Source organism: Neopsephotus bourkii, unplaced genomic scaffold (assembly GCF_033783945.1).
Source record: "Neopsephotus bourkii isolate Nb327-2 ecotype Australia unplaced genomic scaffold, CSIRO-AGI_Nbou_v1 NB_1780, whole genome shotgun sequence".
Classification (NCBI taxonomy): domain Eukaryota; kingdom Metazoa; phylum Chordata; class Aves; order Psittaciformes; family Psittacidae; genus Neopsephotus; species Neopsephotus bourkii.
Genome location: NW_026902254.1, coordinates 7,251,835 through 7,276,992, shown reverse-complemented (window position 1 = coordinate 7,276,992; position 25,158 = coordinate 7,251,835). Strand labels below are relative to the sequence as shown.

General features: G+C 40.8%; 2 protein-coding genes across 4 annotated transcripts in view; one reads left to right on the top strand and one right to left on the bottom strand.

Moving 5' to 3' along the window:
- Positions 1 to 1,828: 1,828 nt before the first annotated feature.
- Positions 1,829 to 6,687, bottom strand: SMIM20 (small integral membrane protein 20). 3 transcript variants are annotated; one of them, XM_061379868.1, is made up of 3 exons: positions 6,569 to 6,687; positions 3,641 to 3,697; positions 1,829 to 2,390 (listed from the first exon to the last, which is right to left on the bottom strand). In XM_061379868.1, exons 1-3 carry the CDS (start codon positions 6,675 to 6,677, stop codon positions 2,386 to 2,388), a joined length of 171 nt encoding a protein of 56 aa, XP_061235852.1. In that variant the 5' UTR covers positions 6,678 to 6,687; the 3' UTR covers positions 1,829 to 2,385. The 3 variants fall into 3 exon arrangements, with proteins under 3 accessions (XP_061235852.1, XP_061235851.1, XP_061235850.1); XM_061379867.1 differs by having other exon boundaries at positions 1,829 to 2,349; XM_061379866.1 differs by lacking the exon at positions 1,829 to 2,390 and adding an exon at positions 2,399 to 2,939.
- A 344-nt stretch (positions 6,688 to 7,031) lies between these two features.
- Positions 7,032 to 25,158, top strand: part of SEL1L3 (SEL1L family member 3) — a 35,638-nt gene continuing 17,511 nt past the window's right edge. The window contains exons 1-11 of the mRNA XM_061379865.1: positions 7,032 to 7,210; positions 10,569 to 11,130; positions 12,620 to 12,746; positions 15,282 to 15,403; positions 16,747 to 16,862; positions 19,585 to 19,640; positions 20,646 to 20,778; positions 21,068 to 21,200; positions 21,913 to 22,059; positions 22,475 to 22,686; positions 24,833 to 25,012. Of these exons, the coding sequence (XP_061235849.1) occupies positions 7,139 to 7,210; positions 10,569 to 11,130; positions 12,620 to 12,746; positions 15,282 to 15,403; positions 16,747 to 16,862; positions 19,585 to 19,640; positions 20,646 to 20,778; positions 21,068 to 21,200; positions 21,913 to 22,059; positions 22,475 to 22,686; positions 24,833 to 25,012 (1,860 nt within the window). The 5' untranslated portion in view covers positions 7,032 to 7,138. The remainder of the gene's footprint in view (positions 7,211 to 10,568; positions 11,131 to 12,619; positions 12,747 to 15,281; positions 15,404 to 16,746; positions 16,863 to 19,584; positions 19,641 to 20,645; positions 20,779 to 21,067; positions 21,201 to 21,912; positions 22,060 to 22,474; positions 22,687 to 24,832; positions 25,013 to 25,158) is intronic.

The window sequence follows — 25,158 nt, the reverse complement described above, 5'->3', positions numbered from 1 at the left end:
TCTTTGTTTTGCAGCTAGTCAGTTATAGATGGAGAGCCCGAGTTTAAGCAATACTATATTTCCACTGCAAACACGCTTTAGACAACTTTGCTGAAACTGATGCATTTCTATAATGTCTTGTCTGAGAAAACAGAACCCAAGGCTCCCGTATTTCCACAGTTTCATTGAAGAAAGAATTAAGTGATTTTTAAAAAAAACAGTCTGTTCCTCACTTTAATCACTTCTTCTTTTCCTAGGAAACACGGAATTAGCTCTGTGACAGTGTTAGCAGTTATGACTGTGCTATATAGTGAAACATCTGTCATTATCCCTACGGTGAATGTGTATACTTCCTCCGGCTTCAGCCATCATGTGAAGTCATCTGAGAACTCAAAGAAACCAAGTTTGATCTCATTTTTCCAGCAAACAAACAAAAAACTTGTAATACTTATAGTGGTAACAGGAGACTGGGGAAAAAAAAATCAGCTCAAAGCGGAAACGTGTTTGAGTGGGAGGGGAACAGTAACAACAGGTAGAAAAGAATAGCAAGTAGCAGAACAGCAGTTTGGGAAAGAACACTGTGAACATCCAGTCTTTCATCTGTCACCTTAATAAATGTGTGATGTCCAAAAAAATAACAAACTACTGACTTCATAAGTAACATTCACGAGACATACATTCTTACTAACATATATGATCTTGCAGTGGTCCTTAAAATGTTGTATACCATAATGAAGTGATAAAAAAAAATCAAAAGGTAGTACACTCTAATGCACATGCTACATCTGTACCTGAGAACAATATTGGTTAGGTTATAGACTGTAAGTACAGATTATAGACTGTTTATTTTCACTGAAATCTGAAAACACATAGTTTATTCAGAACCAATTATTAAGAGAGACGTGGAATTTAGGTAAGGATTTTTGGTAGGGGCAAACATTTGCTTGCCTGTTCTAACTATCATTATGCTCACCATGAAAAAGTGCTTTTAAAAAGAGATTCTTTAAAGTATCTGCTCTTTTACCCAAATATCTGGTGTTAACCTCCTGTATTAGGTGTACCAGTTAGGGTTTTGGTGACAAGGAAGGCAGGCTGCAGGAGCTGCCCCATGCTGGCCACAAACAGCTCCAGCTGGCTCCACAAAGAACCCACTGCAAGGCACAGCTCAGCCCAGCAGCCAAGCAGGTGGCACCTTTGAAAGAACACCAGACAAGCAGAGGAATGAGGGGAAAAAAGTGGGAAACAGTAGTACGAACAACGAAGTCAGAAAAGAAGGTGTGGAAGGAGGTGTTCTAGGCACCAGAGCAGGTATTCCTCTGCAGCCTCTGGAGAAGACCATGCTGGAGCAGCTATCCACACTGTGGCCTGAGGAGGAGGAGCCCAAACTGGAGCAGCTGGGTATTTCCTGAAAGAACTGTAGCTCATGAACAGCCCATGCAGGAGCAGGGGAAAAACATGAGGAGGAAAAAGCAACAGAACTGCTGTGAACTGTTACCCTCCCCCCCGCCTCAACTGCTCAGGGGACCAGGAAGGGAAGAAATGGAGGAGTTAGAAGTGAAGCCAATCTGGAAAAAGAGAGGCAGTGGGAAGGTGCTATTTTAAATTTTGTTTCTCACCATCCAAACCCATTTTAATTGCCATTAAAACTACATTAATTTACCCCAAGTTGAGTCTGTTTTGTCTCCAACAGTAGCTGCTAAGCAACCTCCGTGTATTTACCTGGACCCACAAGCTTTTTCATCCAGTTTTCTCCCCTGTCCTGCTGAGGAGCCAGAGAGTGGCTGGGCGGCACCTGGCCAAGGTTAACCTGCACGCCTACTTGCGAAACAAATTAAAAAATACACACTGGTTTAAAAGGAAGAAATTTTAATGTACAAATGTACAGTCACCTTGTTATATTTTCTGCACTGATCTCTCTCAGTATATACTTTTATCATGTTTTCATAATAAAACCACAAAAAATAATTCTCAAACTAGGTAGGAAACTGCAGTGCCTGCATGACTTATTCTAGTCATAATTTATTCTACAAGAGTCTACATATTAACAAAAAATCCTCTTCCCTTTTCTCAAAGAAACAAATATTTTACTTCTAATCTCAAGAATCATTCAGCTCTCTACAGTCTGTGCACTACGTCCCAGTATCCTCTGTCAAAACCAGCATAAGTTCATCCCTTAGGACTTCAAGCAGTAGCCTTTGTTGCTCCTCATGTGCTCACACAGCATATTCAGAATTCTTCTCCAGCAACACCCAAAGACAAAGTTCAGTGAATGAAGAAACGGCTGAAGATGTCCATCTTCAGTTTTGCCTTGCAATACACCCAGCCGCCAACATTACTTTCTTCCAAATGGATCAGACCACACTTTTAACCCTACAAATCAAATATGAGAATACCAGCAGTTCATAACTAGGCTGTTGGAGGAAAAAAATTGAAGAAAATTGGTCTGCTACTGCAGCCTGGTGTACAAAACAGTAAGGAACCAGTTTCTGCCCTGAACTCACAGCTCTGCTTAAGCTTGCAAAATATTTTAAAAGGCAACTTCCTCTTTATCTTAAGCTTCAGAAAACTGAAAAATTCATTACATTCATAGGTAAGGTGTTCTAATATTGCTAGAACAACCATCTAGAATTGCACCTTGTACTTGAACTTGTTCAGATTTCACTTTCATCTAATGGATCTCATAACCTCATCAGCAGCTAAATTTAGATGGAAAAGATATAATGAGGAGAACTGGTCCTCAGGTACCAGCATCCTGGATAAATGAACCAGTCCAGTCCTCTTATGTTTAATAAAAAGGCAGGTTTTCCTGACTTCTATTTCGCAATACCCTTCCTACTCCTCTTCAGCATTTCACCACTTTCCTGGAAAATAAGTCCTGCACCAATGATTTAACTAATACGTGTAGTAATGACATGGCATTAATCCTATTTGGTTTCCCCTGATGCTGATGGCAGGCTTTTCTAAAAACAGGAATACATTACCCTTTAACATACTCAGATATGAACTATTTCATCAAGACAAGCACTTTCATGTCTTTAAACAAGATGTGCTAACCTTACATAATGAACAGCCAGTTCCATTAGCCATGAAACAATGAACTATCAAGGACAGTCTGCCATACTTTAATTTTATTCCCTTCATATGCGCTTCTACTCCTTCTATGGGCAACAGGGATCAAAAGGCTATTAGCATTCCAAATTTTCTTTGTATGTAGTGGATTTCTGCCTCATTCCTCCACCCAGGAGGCTGAAAGGTACTTCAAAGTGCTCATAAACTGTTTTTCAGCCTAGTTGTAAAGCAGTATTCCACAAACCAGGGTACAATAGTGTACTCTTATAACTGCAGCTCAGCTCACCCATGGTTCTTGGTTGCTCTGGTTCAGAAGTTAATTTCTAGTATGGAAACTGGCATCTATTGAAGAAAGTGCGAAAATAACAGAATTACTGAAACTTATTTGGCTTGTTAAGCCAATTTAAAACAAGTTTCATTAATCTGTACTTTTCAACTCAAGAATTAGCCTGAAAAAAATTTCAAAGCAAGTTTATTATATATATTCTTTAAATATATTCTTTACTGTATTATTTAAATCCATGTAAGTATTCCAGTCTTACTTCAAGAAAGTCTTTTAAACAATCAACGCATACACATGAATCGAGTATACCTGCAGGCTGAATATCCTCTTGAACAACCCCAGCTCGGTTTACTGACTGTTCTTTCTCTGGAAAACAGAACAGAAAGGACACTACTAAGAAGAAAGAGAATACCAGACATCTTGAGTGCACCCATTTTATCCATTCTACATGCTACATAGTAAAATTCTGTTGAGTATCCACCTACATGATGGAAGGTAGTCTTAATACACTGAGAAACTAACAGCTTGTCTGTTTTGAGAGATTACAAACAATAAGATCTTAAAGTAACGACTACTGTTCAACGAAAGATGCCAAAACACGTCATGATCTTATCACATAAGGACTAGTACTTTTAGGAGCTCACAGGCTCAACATAACTCTTAAGATTTATTCTTTCCAAGATCAGTGACCCCCATTTTCAGGCCCTGAAAGATTCTGCATCTTACCACAAGCAGATTTCATGACAGTATCTACAAAATTACTGCGTGTAAACTGTCTGAATTTAAGTATTGGAGGGATATTTTTCCCTACAATGGGCCTGTCTCAGGCTTTTCTTTTTTTGTTTGAAAGATTCAACCACCTGAAAGACAAGACATGGCAAAAACTATGTTATTTCCCTTTACTAAATGCACCTCCTTTTTTCCCCCCTGCCAGTTAAGTACTTCACCCCCATGGTACTTTGAAGCAGGAAGTCAAAGCTCTGAATTAGCCTTCTGCCCAGACCACTGAACTTTAAACAACTGTAGGCTGCACATTTTCAGGGGAAACTCAGAAGTAAGTTCAACTTCAAACTGAAACCTTTCAGCATCCTATCCCACTGAGAATGGCTAGGCACTATGTGTTAATTAGGCTGTCTAGGTACAAGCCTAATGCTACTGGAAACTAGCAGGCATATCACAGTAACTGATTCTACTTGCAAGGGGGGTAGGCACTGGAGGCAGGTCCAGCTGTTGCTCCAGAGAACTAAAATCAGTTCTTGCCTTTTGCAAGATTACTGTGTGATGATAATGATGATGTCCAGCTTCAGACCCAGCATCCCCAAATGCAGAAATACTGAGTATCCACCACAGCTCAAGGCAATGGAAGTTGTAAGCTCCTACAGAAGTTGCCATACAGCTTACTAGACTGTACTCTGAAAAATCAAATCTTTTGTACCCTAGAGGTTAAAATACTATTGCTCAGGGACCACAGCTGTGAAATTCCACGTTCTTGTCTCAAGTATTATAAGAACTAATGCTTGTACTTCTCTCATAATGCAGTGATAAGCATCAAGAAAAGCACATAAGAAATAAGTAAAGGTCAGATCAAAGGAGAATTTGAGCAGCAAGCAGTAAGCTTAGAATTGCATATGAAATAGAAAATTTAAGCACTTGCTAACTATGCATCACTTATATGCTAAACCAAGACTAAAAAAATCCCTAACCTACAAGGGAACATATGCTCACGTAATACACAGGTACAAAAGAGGATGTTGTCTACTAGTTGTCTCCTTCCCTTAACGCAGTCTCACTTCTGGTATTATATTCTTGGAAAGTGCATCATAAGCAAAAATTAAGAATAACTTTTTTAAATGGGAACAGAGAGTAGAAAACCTTTGTGGGCAGTTTCCAACCTCACAGGCATAGCTTCCTTAAATAAAAATCTGCCTGCAAATTAAATTTTACATCATCTTTGATGCAAGGCTAAAGTCCCTCCAAGATCAATAAGTTTATTACCCTTTTCCTTTTTTTTTACTTCTTCCTAGAAATCGCTTCAGTTGTCTCAGGAAATTAACCACATACATCTTCAGGCTGTCGTCAACAGCTTGCTGAGTTTTGCACAAGCTGAAGTAAGGGGATGAGGCAGAACTTTTACCCAGAACCTTTACCCGCTCCCTTCTGCGGTACTGAACACAAGCTCAGGAGCCACGGGTGCTCCCCCTACCGTTCCCGCGGCGCGAGGGGAGCCATCGCTGGCAGCCGCGGGGCTTCGCACCCGAACCCGCAGGCGACTATGAGAGCTCCCTCGTCCCAGCGCCCAGGGGCGGGCTTCCTTCGGTTTTGTGTGGTACTGGCAGGAAAGTGGGCTCTCCTCAACAGCCAGTTTCAGACCGAGAGCAGCTCTAGCAAACCATCGCAACCGGTACAGAATCTGTTAGCACTATTTAAGGTAAACACTTAAATTGCAGCTGGAAAACATAACTCAAAGAGTCACAGAATGGTCTGTTTGGGTTGGAAGGGACCTTTAAAGGACATCTAGTCCATTCCCCTCAAAATAAGCAGGGACATCTTCAACTCGCTCACGTTGCTCAAGAGCGTTGTCCAATCTGACCTTGACTGTTTCCAGGAACAGGGCATCTACAACCTGCTCCAATGCCTCACCATCCTCATTGTAAAAAAATGTATTCCTTGTATCTAGTTTGAATCTACTCTCTTTAAATTTAGAATCATCATGCCTTGGCCTATGGCCCTGTCCCCATCCTTTTTGTAAGCTCCCCGGAGACACTGGGAACTCTGGGATCTAAGGTCTCCCCTGAGCCGTCTCTTCTCCACGCTGAACGAACCCAACAACCTCACTTTTAGCTCACCGAAGAGATGCACCAGCCCCCGATCGAAACTTTTAACTGCATTTCCATCCTCTTAGCAACTTTAGTGAATAGCTAAAGGGTGTCCTTGGGCACGTACTGGCCTGTAGCTTGAAACAAGAATACTACGAGTTTTAGCTGGGTTTTTTCTAAGTATCTTTCGGGCGAGCAGAAGCCTCTCGGCCACTCTCACCCACCGGCAGCCCCAGGGCACCCTCAGGCAGCCCCAGGGCACCCTCAGGCAGCCCCAGGGCACCCTCAGGCAGCCCCAGGGCACCCTCAGGCAGGCCCGCTCGCGCTCCCTTCCTCTCCCTTCCCCTCCCTTCCCGTCCCGTCCCACAGCGGGACACAAACCGCTCACGGCCCGCTCCCCTCCCGCCGCGCAAGCACTCACTGTACTCCTCCGGCATTAGCAGCGGCCGGAAGTAGATGGGGTAAAAAGCTGCCGCCACCACGGCCACGAAACCACCGAAGATACCAACCGTGCGGTACAACCTCGCCATCGCCGGCGGACACAACCCGGAACAGTTGTGGCTCCTATTTCCGGGATGCACCGGAAGCTCCGCCCCTCCGACCTGGCCCTGCAACAGCGGCGGGCAGCGCCCCCGTGCGGGTCGGCGGGGCACGGCCTGGTGTCCGTGGACCTCGGCGAGGCGGGGACCGCGGCGCGACACACCCGCCGCGACACACGCGCCGCGGTTCGTTGTGTCACGACAGGCCAGGCGACCAGCACGCCGCCCAGTGTCCGCTGACCGGCGTGCGCAGGCCTGTGCTCTGCTCCACGGCACGGCAGGGGAGCTCGGCACCCCGGGTGTAGCCCGGCCCGGCCCGGCCCGGCCCCTCCACGCCCTCGGCACCTGGCGGCGGTGGCCCCTCCTTCAGGAAGCCGGACCTGCCGCGTCCTTGTCGGCGTGGCCAGGCGCGCACTCCTGGCCGGGCTGGGCAGCGCCCCCACCGCGGCAGTATGGACCCACCGGCTGATTGCCCCGCCGTGCCCCGCTGCTGTTCCCTTCTGCTCCTCCTGCTGTTCCTCACGGTGAGTGGCGGCCGGCGCCGCACCTGCCGTGGCCCGGCACGTCACGTCGCGGCCGAACACTGTGGCTGCGGCGAACGGCCGGGTCGGGCGGCGGCTGGCGGGGAGCGCCCAGCCCCGCGGGCGGGGTACGCGGGTGCTCCGCGGCGGAGCTCCGCGCTCAGGGGGCCGGTGCAGGACTGCAGGCTGTGGTCGGTCGGGGCCGAAGCCGGTGTCCAGGGGAGCGCGGGGGCCGAGGCCGCCGCTCGGAGCCAGCCTCGCGGTTGTCCGGCCTGGCCCGGCCCGGCTAAACCCGTCTAGCCCCACGGTTATGCCGCGTTATGGAGCTGGAGGACATGAGGTCGTTAAATCGAGGTGTTAAAAAGCTTTACCTAAGTGACGTGATATTTGGGGTTCGAAAGAAGGGGGGTGCCTTTGACATCTACTTACAGATACACGTGTCACTATGGGGCTGCTCTGGCTTACAGAAACAGAAGCATTTTAGAAGCATCTACTAAACTGCTTTTTCCTCTTAACGCTGTTGAACACGAACTCGGTTAAACTCTGTATGCCTGTAGCGGGTATTGATGCTGATGGGCAGCTTTTTGGCATGTTTCCTTTTCAAGCATCTTAAGATCTAGTGTGGTATGGTGGGTGTTCACAGGGAAAGCACTCTGGTTATTTGCAGACTTCGTGCAAACAGGTGCAGTTTCAAGGGGCTGTGTGGGATTTCTGCAGGGGTGAACTCCGGGAGGGTTCTGCTGAGATCTTATTTCCAGCAAGTGAAGGAACAGTTTCTCATCATTTCTGTATATAATACACTGCTGAAAAATTTCACTTCCCTATTGGTTGTTGTGATTGCCTCACACAATGATTCTCATCCCAGCATCTGATGGAGTGACTTGTGCTGTCTCCTTCAGATTCAGCAGGTTTTAAGAAAAAGATCAAGAAAAAAAGCTTTTACATTTTTTGTGGCTGAGTTGCCCCACACAATGAAGCCTTTCTTGTTGAGCTCTGCCAGTTTATGGCCACGGTTTGAATCCAGCATACGTGGCCTCTTTACTGTGCTGGGAAACTTTTATGTTTAAATCTCATAATCACGCTTATTGTGTAATCCTTTCATCCTCGCTCTCATGGTTGGAGATAATACACAATTAACTCTACCTTGTCTAAGATAATGGGGGGAAGGTACTATGCACATTATGCAGTGCTCTAGGGACCCTGTGTAGAGGCAACCAAGTAATAACAGAGACACAGCTGTGGTCTGGAAGAGGTTATGGTCTGTGATCTCTGCTGCAGGGTGTGGGATGGCTCAGGGGTCTTTGCACCATGCTCCTTTCAGTATGAGCCTCCGGAAGGGTAGGTTAGGTGTGGCTGAAGTTCACCTTGTGCATCAGCAGTCACAGTAACTCACGCTTAAGTGCTCTATGAGCATCACGGAGTTGGTTCTACAAGGAGCCGGCTTTGGACTGCAGAGCTTTCTACCATGAGATCCCCACTGCAAATTTTCTGCCACTCACTGGAAGGCAGGTGGCCACATTCATACACTGCCGTATCTGTGTTAACTGTGCTAGACCCAAGCTGTCATTGCTGGAGACCAGCTCCCATATTGCTGTATTGGATAAACCCCTGAGAAAACTGGGAGCTGCCCGTGTGTATTTTGACAGTAAATATGTGTGTGTGGTAGGCACACAGTGGTGTCATGGTGATTTGTAGTGCCTACCTGCTAGACTGCTGCATTTTGTGCTAACCCCGTGGCATTACGTTCATAACATATTACCATCTTCCTCATGACACAGCCCCATATCACAGGGATTAAGCTGTTTACAAGTACTCTTTATTGTAAGATTTGAAAAAAAGTTAGAAATATGAATGATAACAACCAAGTAGAAGAGATTTACAAGAATTTGGCTTTACTGCTATGCACTTTTGATGGTTTTAGAGGTATCTATGACCGAAGAAGAATTATGTAGGAAACATAAAAGAATAGTATCTTTGTCAAGTCAAGCTCTGAAAGATAATAAAATTAATATTAAAATTAGGGTTCTCTTGTCAACTTTTATACGGGTATTTGTGCATGTGTGTTGTTACAGGATGTGGCGGTAACTTTTCCGATGGACACCAGCCTCCAATTGTGATTACTTTTTTAGCCCCTTCACAGTAGGCATTGTTTTTCAGTATCCATATTTATACCTTCACAGGTTTTGCTGGCTTTATGTTTTAGAGTGTAGCTCTCAAGCAGTGAAGCAAAATAGTTTATCATTAAGGACTTTTACTGATCCCCATATTGCATCACAGTGAAGGTCTTGTCCTCCAGGTTGCATGACACATAATGCTGATAATTAGAAATGTGCTAATAACTTGGCCAAAGCTTTTAAGAATCACAGTGAAAAAAACATCAATCCAAGATAAAGTTCAGTTCAATTTGTTTAAGCTTAGCAAAGTTAAAAGTTGCCGAAGACATATCTTCTCATTTTAAGCAATCTTAATGACCAGCTTCCCTGGTAATCCTAAGAGGCAATTCTGAATGTTTTAGATGGATCAGGGGACCTGGCAGAAGTGCAGTCCTAGTGACTGCCCTCTGAGCTGAGTAATCCTCAGTATCCTTGGCAGTGCATCAAGCCGGATGCTGATTGCAGAGCAAGAAGACAAGAAGCTGTTTGAAGCCGTAGGTACAAGAACTTCACCATGGAGGATGATCCTGGTGTAAGTCTAAACACTCACAAAGTTTATTATAATGTACATAGCTGCAGAGAGCAGAAGCTGAGCAAATGCTGCCTGCTGGTCTTGCTGCTCAGATTTCTAAGTCTGTCTCCAGGGTAAGAACATTTCAATAATAATCTCCTTAACACTTCATGAACATTAATTCATTCTCAGGAAGCCTTAGTTCTTACGACGTCCTACAGGTATCTGCATGAGAGGTGACAAAATTAGCTAACTTTTACAAAATATGCAGAAACTTCATGTAGTGGCAGTACTAGTGGACAACAATACAATGAATAAATGCCAGTACATTTTAATATATACTCTTTAGGGACGATTCTAGGAGCATGTGTCAATAGCATGACGTGTAAGTCAGTATCTTAGACCGGATTCCATTTGCGGAAGGGCGAAAGGATACACCCTGTAAATACAGTTTGTTTGTAGAAGCATGTGTAACTATGAGAATTTGATGTAAGGGAGTTGCTGCCATTAAAACCTTGATGATAGTTCTCCAGTAATGCACATCTGCTTGCTGTGTGAAAGAAACCTAATCTGGAGTTCGTGCATGGTATGTAAACTTTCTGCTTGTGCAGTGTTCTGTTACTGCTGCAGGTATATTAGTAATCATGCAAACTTAGATTCTCTGGTTAACATGTTTTGTGTTTGTTTTAATTTCCAGAATTTTGTGCCATCCTTTGGAAAGGAAACATTGCGTACAACGGCAGTTCAGTTTGAACCAAACATGACTTATGTGGACTTTATTCATTTAAACATTTTAGAAAGGAAGGTTCTTAACAATTCGGAAGTTTCAGTTCAGTATTTGTGTTCTAAGCCTTGTATTATCAACTTGGAAGCAGTAGCTTCTTCTGAGTTCAGGACTGGTGTACCAGTATATAGAAGGAGATGGAAAGATGAGAAGAACCTTTATGTTAGCAGAACTCGACAAGTACATTTGAAATTTCCGAACATCATGGTTTACAGAGATGACTATATCATCAGAAACTCAATAATTGTGCACAGTGTGATATTATATGCATGGATTAGTCATAAATCAGTTACCAGCTATGATACTGAGCAGAATGAAGACTACCAGGATGCAGTTGCCAAGAACTACACTTTCTTAGAAGCAGTTCCACCTTTTGAGCGCCCATTTAAGGACCACAAAGTTTGCCTTCAGTGGGGTGCTGACTATTTGTGGATGCTCCAGGCAAAAAGGATACCTCAGTGCCCTCATGAAAGTGGTAGGTATAATGTCACTTTTTTCCCCCAGGAAACTAATGGGACCCAAATAACATCCTTGGTAAGCTGTTAAAAGCACATACCAGTAGTAAATAGTAAATGCTATGTAGCGTGATTTACTTGGCAAGCATTGAACATGTAAACTTCATAACTGAGGGGTGAGAGTTGCAAATGACTGAAGCTGTCATGTCCCTCAGGACTGACTTGTTTCATCACTGACAGCTTGGAGATTTGTAGCAGCATGGCCTTCTATTTTCTAATGTATTCAGACAGCATTATTTAAAACCCAGTGATTGCCAGTGGACATCATTCCTTTGTCTTCAGAGAGCATTTTTCAGTCCTTACTGCTTTAGGTCAGTTCTTGCATACGTAATTCTCACACAGGTAGTCTACTGATGCTTAAGATGATGGCCGTGCACTTAGAAGTATATTTTTAAGACTTTATAATGCAATAAAATAATTATAGCTGTCATATTTTTCCCCCCAGACATTATGTACAAGCAGTTTTGATTTTAAAATTTATAGTTTAAAATAAAAAAATGTGACTTACTGACTATAAATTACTGAAACTCACAACTCTACATTATAGCTTTTCTCTGAGTTCTGATTATTTTTCTCTCTGCCCATCTCTAGCTTTACACCTGCTGAAAATTCTTTATTTTTTCTTCAATATATATTGAAAACAGAATCTAAAAGAAATTGGGTTATTTGCTTCTAATGGTGTCTTTCCTAGGAAATCCCATGATGGTATTTGTGTAATTTGTTTTTGCTACCTTAACATGTAAAATGCTCTGAAGACAAATAGGGAAGCAATGATGTTGCTTCTTGTTGGAGACAGCATGTGATCTCTGACAACAGTGTGAAACATCTTCTCTGTTATCAAATTGTATTATAAATGAAAACAGTGTAACAAGAAACAGGAGGAAATAACATTATATTCAGATTTGGTTTTTAAAATAAGATAGGAAATCTGATAATATGTCATGACCTTGAAAATCTTTTTCCTGTTCCTTAGCAGGGGCAGCTTTATCAAATTTATTACAGGATTATGCATATCAGCTTAGAACAGAATTGGTATCTATACATACATACAATATAAACTGGAGAGCTGAAAATGGAGATAAAGTCCAAGAGCTATGGAGTAATGTCACGAAGACGTAACCAAAGATAGAATGAGATTTAGGTGAATAATATAAATGAAGATTTCTTCCTTACTAACTAGTTCTTTAAGTGTCTCAGATTTAGATGAGTCTATTCTTTCCCTGTTCCTCATATCAACTGAAAATGGACTTCACTTTCTGTGGGTTATTCAGTCCAAGACTGTACTGTATTTAATAGCTATGAGTGAAGTTGTGTTTAAGGACTTATTGAAGTTTTATGTTAATTTAAATCTGTTATGTGATTCAAATATTTGACTGTATGAATATGAGCTAATTAATTAGTTATCAATGATTGTTGTCTGGAAGATTTAAGAAGGATTGTATTTTGCAGATGGTGTCCAGATTCTCAACTTTATATACGCTTCCAGTGGGGAGAAAACAGGAATTGTGAAGAAATTTGAACAGTTCGAAAACAAAGAACTTGAGACAGTCAGACAACATCAGATTGATTATCCTATGTAAGTATAGTCAAATAATTGAAGCAGGCTGTAATTGATTATTGAAAGCTATAGAATGTACTTAAACTCTTAGGGTATACCACAAATTAAAAGAATGCTGCCTACCAGTTTGAGAATAGGCACAAAAAGAAACTAGTTGGCAGTTCCCTGATCTTGGTTTTGGAGAGGATCAACCTGAACCTTGGGAATATACTTAAAGTATGTGTTAGTGCAGTGCTGTGTAAGGGGTCCCAATAGTAAGTGAAACTGAGCTGATCAGGTACACTTAGAAGGGTTAGATGTTCTGTCATAGTCAGATTGCTCTCTCATGACTAGCTAGCCTGGGTTTTTCTGCATTACAGAGAGATCTGCATTTCAAACATCCTTTTGATGCCAAGTACAGAGTGTGGTTTCTTGCAGTGTGGAGCAGCTTTTTCCCTATAATTTTACACTCCAGTTTATGTTGCAGCTGACAAGCCCTTAGCGATAGAATCCCCTGCCTAGTAAGTCTTACAGCTTGATCTTACACTCTTTCGTTCCACTATCACTGTGTAAACTCTCCTAGTTGGACAGGAGTAAAACCCTGTAGCCCCTGCACACTCTTCAGTTACAGAGGAATCATTCTGTGAAGATTATCTTTTTCTACTCTTCTTCATCTTCCCAGAACTGTCACAACTCTTCAGTTATATTTTGCAACTTTAAAGGAAAAAGTATATATAGAGATACAGAAATATATCTCCCTTCCACCAGATCCTGTTACCCCAGCAACGTTATTACAGAAATAGGAAACGATCGCAGGAACTGGAACTTGCCTGCTGGTTTGTATTTGGCCTGTGACCACAAGAACAGTGCCAAAGAAGACTTGCCAGATAGTGCAGGTTGCATACAAATTACTAGCCCTCAAACTATAGCTCTGAAGTCATAAGTACAGAGGAATTTTTAGCTCCTGGCCTCTTTGGGATGGGGGACAGCCTGGTTTGCACAGCCTGCTGCCCTTTGCTCGCCAGCACAATTGCATTCTGCTCCTGAGGTGCTCAAGCTGTGGTTGAGAATATATGGCATGAATTTATGCGTGCCTTGACCTGCTCCACATGGTTCCACCCTCTCTTGCTTGCAGGTGGTGTCTCCAGTGTTATCATGCAGTATTGCCTGTCTCTTATGGTTGCCTGTGGTTGTGACAGCCTGGGGTAGCTCTGGTAAGAAGAGGAAGAGAGTTTTCCCTCAGCTTTCTGTATGTGAGCTGTTGTTCCCTATTGCAGCAAAAGGCCAACAGAAGTAGATGGATCTAAATGAAGTTACTTGTTTGACTTCAGTCAGGGATTTGTAAAGAAAAAGGACTGGAAATAGCTGCGGTTTGAGGTAGCTACCAGTGGACAGCCTGCAGCAAGGATGGACTGGGACTGTAAGGGACTACTCGCACTGTAGTGCATTCTGCAGCAGCGGAGATGTGAAATGAGTCAGCATTGTCCCAGACCTGTCCCAGGAAATGTCCAGAACAATTCTTTGTTCAGATTGGCAATCTAGCAATGGAAGATTAACTGTAGACTGCAGCATTCAAAGAAAGTTTGCTATATTGCCAGAGGTGAAAGATGAAAAGAGCAGTATATAAGCATAAGCAGTATTTCTGGAAACAGTGTTTGCCTGTAGGTCATAACAATCAATATATAAGTCTTTGTGATCTCCTTCTAGAAGTCACTAAGAGAACTATTTTTATCAGAAATTGTAATAGTCATATTGCTTTGCTGGCTGTACACTGGGGGTATAGTTTTTATAGATGTTCAGCACTGGCCTAAGTGCTATGGAAAGGTTATAAAAATAAGTGGTCAAGTTTCTGTTAAAAGCACTGAAGCAGATTTAGTCTGGCACAGAGAAATTCCTTAAAATTAGATACTGCAGTATAAGTTACGCTTTTAGTGCCTCAGCCAGCTTTGCACAGAAATTTCTAACTAGATATCATTGTTCGGTCTTCAGGTTTTTATTTTGCACTTCTCCATAGTTTGCACAGGTTCCACCTTTATTTATCCTGTGATAACTTTGTGACAGCTGTTCATACCTATCTGTACTACCCAGCCGCTGGATTCATTTTTAGCTACTTCTTCCAAGCACATCTTCACAATTTGCATTTAGCATAGAAGACACAGCTTAGTTTTTACTGCCTTTGACAATCAAGACTACACGACCATGCATTTGGGGATTTTCTACTGTACCCTGCATGCGGGAGGTTGGCTCCAAGTTGTCTCAGTAGTGTTTCCAGTTCTTTATTGATGTGGGATCTGGCAGTAGCTCTGAAGCAGCATTCTGGAATTGATTCAGATAACATTCCCGTACTCTTCTCTCATGTTGTTACCACAAAAGTGTGGGGTTAAAAGGAGATCACAGATCCAAGAGCCTTAAGTACTGTTGCTCTGAAGGTTTTCACTGCAGAGGATATGTGCTGTTCTGAAGATTATGTCTGTGAAACAGGTTTGCTAAATTAAAGTGAAATGTATGCTTTTCAAATTATATAGGGAGATTCCTCATTAAAAGTGGATTTTTTGTTTATTTTTGCTCATGCAGGTTCACTGTTTCTATCTGGCTGTATTTACTCCACCACTGTGAAAAAGATCTGTGTGGTATACTCTATTTTATTGATCCAAAAGAAATGTACAGTACTCCTGCTGTATTTCTCAATGAGGAAGGTAAGGGATATTATTAACAGCCTTCATACATTTGTGGCTAGAAATGACATTTATAAATGTGTTCTCAGACCTATTTTGTGAAACTGATCCCTTGCAAAATTCTTCTTTTTGACTACAGTGTCTCAGTAGGAACGTAGCTACCAAATTAATAGGGTAAAACTGAGAAATAGCTGCATAGCATCTAGTCTTGGCAAACTACAGAAAATGTTCGCTTTGTTAGAATAGACTGAATCCTGACCTGTAGGTCAGGAACATACAGGGGGATTAAACAGTCTTATATCAATGAACAACCTTTGCTATTATTATTGAAGTGTTATTTTAATATTCTTCTCGAGCCTTATAAACATACTACATGAAAATTTTTACAAATCTGAAATAGCATCAGTAAAGGCCTTGCCTGTATGGCAGTGTTCAAGAAGCACAGTCTATTTCCCTGATCCAATAGAAGTTAAGAGGTAGCACTGTCTTAGTCTAGCAACACTTGTAGTAGAGGAGCATTTCTACCAGAAGACGGCTCTTTAACCTCTGATAGAGAATGAAATTCAGCAGCTGTGGGCTGCTGGCAGGCTCAGAGAGGAAGGAGGTGTACAGAGCTTTTAAATTGCGTACCTGGCTTTTTATAAGACATTACATTTTTCTTTTCCCTTCTTTGCAGTTTTTTTCCTTTCTGTTATTTTTGCTATTTCCATTTTCACTGTCTTGTAACCAATCTAGATTAATTAATTTATCTATTATAAACTGGGTGGTTTGAAGAACAAACAAAAATGGCAGCTCAACTGGAAGTTGTCCGCTTGATATGAGATTTTCTTGGAGAGGTTTGGGGGCAGTTTTATTCTCAGTGTTGGACTAGATTACCATAATAGCTTGTTCTGGTCTCAAGAGCTCAGACCATGTCTAGGTTCTGCAGGTTCAAGAGTGGAGGTATAGTCGTCTTCTTCATGATCATTGCACTCATATCCTAGCAGTTGAGTGTTGAGCAAGTACTATTATTTGCTGTTCCCTTCTTCTATTTGCTGCAAGTCATGTCTGCTTTCTGGTGTTTGAGATCAACTGTGACACCCTTATGTTTAGTATGTTTAGCTGTAGACAGTTTTTTAGAGTCTGTGGTTTTATGTGGGAGCCTGGGCACTAGCATCCAAGATGTGTGTAACTGACTCATGGAACACATTTCCCTGGGATTCTGTGAGAGCTGATGTATGGCTTGGCGAGTGCCCAGATCTCTGTTGGTGATGAAGAGGATGAAGAAAACAGAATCATTGTAAATAATACATTAGGAACCCTGTTGTTAATCTTCATATTTCTGTGTTGTTTGTTTACTTTTTCTTCCTTTGTTGCTCTGTCAGGTTATGTGCATATTCAGATGCACCTCATGAGAGGAGATGACCTTGCAGTGAAAACTAGCTTCAGTCTTCCTCTGAAGCAGTGGTTTCGACTGGATCTCTCTTTTAAGGGTGGACAGGTATGCATGCTACTGAATTACAGGATTAAGGCTGAGATTTGTCTAATTTGATTATGCTTCTGACAAACCCCTTAATAACTGAGGCTGAAGTACTGTAATTTGTACATGCTTACATGGCAAAAGAATGAAAATTTATAACTAAAAATTGTTGGAGGATGTTGGTTGAGACCATCCAAGTTCAGGAAATCACTCAGATGCATAACAGCCAAACCTAGAAATACTGAGTACAGTACTTCTATTACAGTAGCTATCTTGGCTCATGATTGCTCTCCAGAGACACTGTTAATTGTGCATGCAACCAGGACTCCTGGCATAGGTCTCTTATCTACTTTAAGTTGCATGGTATGAATAGCTCTGAGGGACTTTGCACTTGGAGCCTTAGGCGTTTCTACCATTCTGATATGAAAATACAAGAGTCTGGGCTTCTGTACCATAGCATGCCTCTTGCCTACATGTGTTAGCTAGCAGGAGGCATGTGCAGTTTATAAGTTTTGTATATTTCACAAAGTGGGATAGGATTCACTATCATTAAAAGGCAAAAAATACTGGAATATGCCTCTGTAGTAGATAAAATACGTCAGTTACATTTTAACAAATTGCAATTGTTTTTTCACAAAACCTTCCAAAAGCAGCCCTGAAAATGCAGGATCCCTACCCAAGATCCCTCTTGTCTGAGCCTTCAGCTGTTATAAGATAGTAGGATGTGAAAATAATCAACCCCCTTCGTCTTCTTTTTCTCAAATTCATTTCCTTGAAAATGGTGGAATAGATTACATTCTGAATTGAAAAAAGAAATTGCTAATTAATGGCAAGTACAGCTAAGCAAATTTGAAATATGAGGTAAATGACTGATAAAGCTGAAACAATGCTGCACTGAGAGAGCAAGGTACAGGCTAAGCTACTGCTGTTCCTTTGCACCCCACCTTTAAGTACCCTTAAGTATGTACATGGTGAGCAACTGATTGTCTTGCAAGAAAATGGGGTAGAAAAGTGCGTTTACTTTTAATAAAATATGCTTTTAAATATACTGTTAAAGGGAAAAGTGGGGGGAAAAGTGTTTTTTGGAATCAGAACTTTTTCTGCTTGTTTAAATTGTAGTTATAATTTAAGTTCATGGGAAAGGGAAGACCCTATGGATTCAGGTGCAGATGTGAAAGTTACTGTCAATATTGATAGAGAGTATATTAGTCTTGAATTGTTGGAAATTTGGGGATTGCTGGTATGATCAGATTAAGAAAAAATGTTCTTCCATCAGACAGCAGAGTGAATTTATTCAGGTGTGAGGTAAAACATATGGTCAAAAAATTCCACTTCTGGACAAAATAAGGGAGCCATGAAGAGTTTAATGACACTCTTGTGGAAAAAAGAGGAAATAGGACTAAACTTGAGAACATTTCAGTACTTAGAGCCATTCCTTGGAAGAGGTGAAGCTTTGGTTCAGTTCCATCTTAATGACACACCTTCCTGGAATAAGTTTTTAAATGCTACATCCTCAAAAGGTACAGAAGAATCTCCTTGTTTAGGCACTTTGGGTCCAAAAGAGCGAGGAAGCTGGTGAAGGGTCTGGAGCACAAGTCTTATAAGGAGTCGCTGAGGGAACTGAGGTTGTTTATCCTGGAGAAAAGGAGGCTCAGGGGAGTCCTTATTGCTCTCTACAGCTACCTGAAAGGAGGTTGTAGTGAGGTGAGTGTTGGTCTCTTCTCCCAGATAACAACTGATGGGACAAGAGGAAACACTCTCAGGTTACCCCAGGGAAAGTTTAGATTGAATATTAGGATAAAATTCTTCTCTGGAAGGATTATCAAGCATGAATACAGGCTGCCCAATAAAGTTGTTCGATCACTATACCTGGAGGTATTTAAGACATGGATGTGATGCGTAGGGATGTGCTTCAGTGGTGGATTTAGCAGTGTTAGGTTTACAGTTGGACTCAGGACTTAAAGGTCTTTTGCAGCATAAGTCATTCCATGAGTATTTCACTTCTGTTGATTTAGATACATTTAGTCCAGCATGATCTGAGACAAAATAGATAAACTAGGGAAGGCTGAGAAATTGAGGCATCGAGAAATAATGAGAATTTAAGAGCATCTGAAGATGCAGATGAATGCCTAAAAATACCCAGGCATGTGAGACAATTTTGCATGATTGTTTTATGAGTCCTTGGGCAACTTTTTACAATACCAACATGTATAAAAAACTTATCTTCCTTCTCAAGCATCGGAATTCCTTTATCCAGTCTGGCACTGAAAACCTACTGAAAGTACATTTGTAGAAGTAGGAGTTGAATGCAGATTTTTTAAAATCATGGTCTCTTACGTTAGCTTTATGGCCATTCTTCACCTGTAAGCTACAAGTTCTTTAGGAGAGATTCAGCATCTCTGCTATATCAAAGCAAAACAGCATTTCACACTTTGGAAGGATAAAAGTTTCAGAAGAGTATAGATGTCTTGTAATTGAACACAGGAATGAAATAGCTGAAGTAGGCACCATCTGTGCTATTTTTGCTATTTTTGATTGCTCGCAGTTGGCCAGGACAGACCAGTGCCAATGCTTTCCATTAAACTCTTATGATGTATATTGGGTATGTGACACCTTCCTCTTTGGTTCAGAGGAGATGCAACAAGCCACAGCTGTAATCTTCTGAACTATTGAGTTGAAATGGCTTAATAAATGAATCTTGTAATATCTTGTTTACTATAATTAATATTTTGTGTTCTTTTAGATAGAAGTAAGCAGTGTTGGGAAGAATTTGAAAAGACATCATCATCAGTCTTTTATGTAAGCAGCATTTTCCCCTTTGTTGAGTAATAGATTTGTGTGTGTGTGTTCAGATACGGAAAACGGGAGAAGGAGAGCACAAGTTTGTAACTGAGATTCCAGATGATTTTCAAAATGTCTGTGGGGTGTTTTTCCACTCTGTGCTTTCAAAAACAGTTTGCATTTTACTGCACTTACATTGAATATGAGCTGAAAAATTTTGTTAGTGCCATGAGCTCGTTGAGTTAACATGCTGCAAGATCCAGTACTCTAGCATCTAATAACCCTCACTAAAGTCTGATTGGAAGGTAGAGTGGTATTAGGATCTATCTTCAAATGAAGTCTTGGCCTTACTAAAGTCAAGGGAAGTTTTGCTGTTGCTGCGAGAGAGCTCTGATTTCAGTGGTGAAATTGTTACCTAATTTGCTTAGGTAGAGAGCAAAATTTCTGCCAAAAATGTTCTTGCTCTATCCTTCATTCTAAGGAACTGAATATTTTTTTAATGGGTCTTTAATTGTTTTATTTCACTGTAATTTAAGATTCACTCTTTTTTGTGCAAATAATAATGATGAAAAACCTTATAATATAGAAAGTAAGTTAAATTGCATGACAGACTTCAGTGTTGTTCCTTCTCTGCTATGGTTTCAAACCAGAAATTGTAAATTTGTAGATAGTAACCCTAGGAGACAAATAACTTAAATTTTCATATGCCAGTTCTAGAAACATGCAAGGGAGAGCTGATACTGAAATCTCTGAGGTTGTGTAATGATGTATATAACACCAGAAGATACCTACAGGTCAGAAAAATAAAACACCTTGCTGGTTTACCATGTTTGTAGACAAAGGGTTTGTTAAATTTACTCCACACGATGCCACACCAAATTGCAGAGTAGATTTTGAGAGTAAACGATGAGAAGATACTGGGAATGAGCTTAAGGCTGTCAGTTATGGCAATATTGAGACACATATTTCTTTTTATCTTTCATAGTACTTCTTGACTGCCAACTTCTCTTTAATGTTTTCAAGTTTTAGGGAAGATTTCTATTATGATGACACTGCTGGATACTTTGTTCTTGGAGGTAGTGGATATGTAAATGGTATTGAAGCATTCTTTGGACCTGTGAAGTACTATCGTCTCAGTGTGTTGGAAACAGAACAGGTAAATGAAAGCAGTATTTGGAAATGTTTAAATCTTAACAGCCAGCTATGGCCGTGCTTTTTATTGTATTTGTTTTCTTAACTGAAGCTCCTGCTAAGTGATAAACTTGCTATAAATCATAATAGTGCTTGGGAATATATAACTAAAATGTGATAATTTTCTGTTGAAATCTCAGAATGTTAGTTACCTCTTCAAATGCTAGAAGATGTGTGTAACACTTCTTTCTAGTTAAGTATTGACAGCAATAGATACTGTGGATGCTATTTATCCATAATTTGCCTTTTTATAGATTTCTAATCCTCTTCATGACAAAGAAACAGTGGAACAAATTGAACTTTACTACGAGAGATGCATGGACATTCAAGAAATAGTTTATGAGTACAGACATATTGTAAAGCAGGGTGAAAAAGGGCAAAGAAAATGTGAGTGTTGATCTATGACATACGACTTTTTAACTGTAATCTTTGGAGACCTGTTTTCTTTCCTTTTGCCAGAATCTGGATAACAATCATCAAAAGTAAACTTGAATTCAGCCATAACAAGAAAAAAAGACAATTTGAAGAGATTAGGCCTGTTATTGGTAGCTAAAGCTAAAGCTGTGGTTTTGTTCCTGCGAAGTCTTTCGTGCCATGGAATACAAGCTTAAATCATGTTCTTGGTATTTCTTCTCTAACAAGACAGTTGCATAAAGGGACAAAGAAAGAGTTTCAAGCTTTCATGTAAGCTGTTTGATTGCCCTTCTAAGTTTTTTCCCCATAGTGGCTGGGTTTTGCTAGAATGTCTCTGCCACATTTGCCTGATGTGTAGTAATTGAGAGGTTTATATCAAAGCAGCCACTTCAGTGAAAGAATTACATAGCTTAAATGTGTGCTGAAAACTAACTTATATTTCCAATTAGAATTTGATTGCATATATTGTGACCAGAGTATGGAAGAGAGTAGAAGAAATATGTATTTGTAAGTGGCCTGTGCTAGCTATATGAGTTTTTATCAATACATTATCTTAGTTTACACTAGAACTTTTTAGTTAAATTTTTAGTTTACCCTAGAGGCATCTTTTTTTTAATCTGCCAGAAGTTTGTTTTAAAGACCTGCCAAGTCAGCTTTCATGTCTTAACTATGTTGTTTTCTCTAGGTTACTGTGAAAACTATTATTTGAAGCTGATTCATAAATATGGTGAAAAATCCAAATGTGATGCCTTCATGTGGGGAAAAGAGCTCAGGGAAAAGTACCATACTTTGCTCAAACTATTAAAAGAGACAGATTTCAGTGCTCCAGATGGTAATCATATTTTATTTTATTGCCTTTAAAAAACTCCACAGTGTATGTCATGTAAGTTAGTATGCTTTGACTTCATTTAATGTCTTATACAATTTTTTGGTAGCAGCTGAGTAATGCAGCGTAATGTGGCTTATATGTTGTGCTGCAAATGAAGTATGGCATATTATGTAGAAGGAAATAGAGATATCCTCACGGTTTTAGTGGTTGGTTACTTTGAGATGATCTTTTAGGCTTTTATTCACTCTTACTATTCCATAGTACCTTGTATCTCTAGAAATTTTGGTTGTCTGCATTGAGAATACCATTCAGCATAAGAAATAACAGAATCTGTGGCAGTCCCGAGAAATTAAGGAGAGGAAATCAGTACCTGATTTTAACTCCTGCAGTAACTATGTGTCCTATGTTTTATTTTTAGTATTAGAAGATGGAAGTGATACAGTTCTAGAAGTTGGTCGAAAGATATTTGAGAAGGTTTCAAAGGATCTGTCCAGCACTGATGGCCTGAGCAATATGGGCTCCTCTGTCCCTCTCTTGGTGGAGTCCAGTTGTTGTGGATACCATAAGGCTTCCTATTTCCTTGCAGTTATATTTGAAACAGGGCTTGGTGTGTCTGTGGATCGCACAAAGGTAGTATATTTAATATGTTTGGTTATGTCTGTGAAATTAATTACTTCTAAAAGCAGTTTAGATATGGGATGAATTTATGATCAGTGGAATTAAAAGCTGTGTAAGGGCTTCCAGATCCAGGCTGCGGTTGAAGGGATTCCTCAACCACTACTTCTGAATAGCCCAATGTCAGTGAAGTCTTTATGATGTCCTGATGGTGAGAATCCTTATCCTGCTCATGAAGAAAAAAGAAATCAGTGTTTTAGTAAGACCTAAAAATGGTGGTAAAGTGAACAACATGGAACATACTGCTTTTCCTGGTCACTGAGGAGGTAGGATGAGGTATAACACTCGAGTCACCCATATCTGTAGATGAGTATGAAAATAGTCTCATGTCAGGCAAATCTCCTAAAGTGGAAAGGTTGCATGGTAGAGTCAGGAAAGCAGTCCCATTTTACAGTGTGCAAAACTGTGGCACAGATGGTCATATATATATATATATATATATATATATACTGGTCAAATATATATATATAAAATGGTCAAATGATTAAAGGTAACAAAGTAAAACACTTTTGTTTGCAGAAAAACTGATTGTGCTTCAGCTTACGGACTGCAGAGCATGTGAACTCCCAACCTTTTAGGCAGGTTGGAAATAACTAGAATGTTTCCATATGATTCCATTGCAAGGTCAAATAAAAGGGAAGTGTTTAAATATCACTGGAAGAGGGCTACACTGAAACTGCCAACAGATATTTAATTGTGATATAATGGTATCATATAAAAAGCTCATGAAGAATAGCAAATCTGCCTAATTTGGTTACAGGATACTAAATCAGAAGTACCCCTGAGAGCCCAATCTGAAACCAAGCTCCCTGTATTTTCTCAAACACAAGAAACCTTAGACAGAAGTCTGGTTTATACCCTAATTATGGATTATATCTAGTGCTAATTTTGGAGGCCAAGTAATTCCATTATTGGATCTGCTTCAGATATTGTAGGAAATAATTTAATATCCAGCACAGATGGGACACCACTGTTTTTATTACTGTGCAGGTGAAAAATAATAGTAGCACTGAAAATGATCTTGGCAAATGTGCAGGTAACTAGGCTATGTCTAGCACTAATTAACAGGTATCTCAAGGGAGCTTTGTGCTGAAACCTTGTCAGCCACAAGTCCCATCCTTCTATTCCTGTCAGATCCTTACGGTAAGATTTTCAAGTGTTGTTTGTTAACTTCCAGATGTTTCCACTGAATTCAGTGCGAAAACTCCGGTTGACATCAGTGAGACTAGTTAAGGTACTGCAGAGTATAGAATGTGTCAGAGTATAATTAACACTATCATAAGGTGGCTTTAAAAATTGCTGCAGACTTAGCAGTGGCAGAGTAAGTACAATACTTGAAAAGTATTTAGAATCTAGTTTTTCTGTCAAATCTTTCTATATGTATAGAAGATGTTTTAACTACTTTAGGACTGTGCTTGATTCTGTAACTGTGTGTCCTGGGTTCAGCAGTAGCAGTCATTTTTCTCCTTCTTAGCTGGTGCAGTGCTGTGCTTTTGACTTTCAGCCTGGGAGCAATGCTGATAACACCGACGTTTTTAGTTGTTGCTAAGTAATGTTTAGTCTGACCAAGGACTTTGTGAGCCTCATGCTCTGCCAGGGAGGAGGGGAAGCCGGGAGGAAGCAGAGACAGGACACCTGACCCAAACTAGCCAAAGAGGTATTCCACACTACAGCACATCATGCCCACTATATAAACTGTGGGCAGTTACCTGGAAGGGCTAGATCACTGCTCGGGTCGGGCTGGGTATCGGTCAGTGGGTGGTGAGTGGCTGTATTCTCTTTCCTTGTTATTTCCCTTATCATTACTATTACTGGTGGTAGCAGTTGTGGTTTGTGTTATACCTTAGTTACTGGACTGTTCTTATCTCAACCCGTGGGAGTTACATTCTTTCGGTTCTCCTCCCTATCCCTCTTGGAGTGGGGGGGTGGAAGAAGAGAGGGAGTGAGTGAGTGGCTTAAACTGCAACACTGTGTTTATGTTGTATAGCTAGGCTATCAGCTACAGGTATGAACACTGTTCACTGTAAATCTCCACCAAAGTGCTAAACTTGTGAAATGTGCACTGAATTCACTCTTGTTTATGTCTATTGATTTTTGCCAGGGACTGCTGTATAGTTTGGTTGGTGCTCAGGGGAATGAGAGACTTGCTGTGATGAATCTTGGCTATAAACATTACCAAGGCATTAATAACTATCCACTTGATTTGGAGCTGTCATATGCTTATTACAGTAATATTGCAATAAAGACATCATTGGATCAACACACTATAAAAGGGGAACAGGTAAAAGTTAAAAGTGTGTCTGAGCTCATTTTCTGTGCAAATGACTTCGTATATTAGTTACATGGCCAGAATGTTTTGGCCTTGATTTACAAATACTAGCTCATCTGATTGATGTCCCTGCCCATGGCAGGGGTGTTGGACTAAAT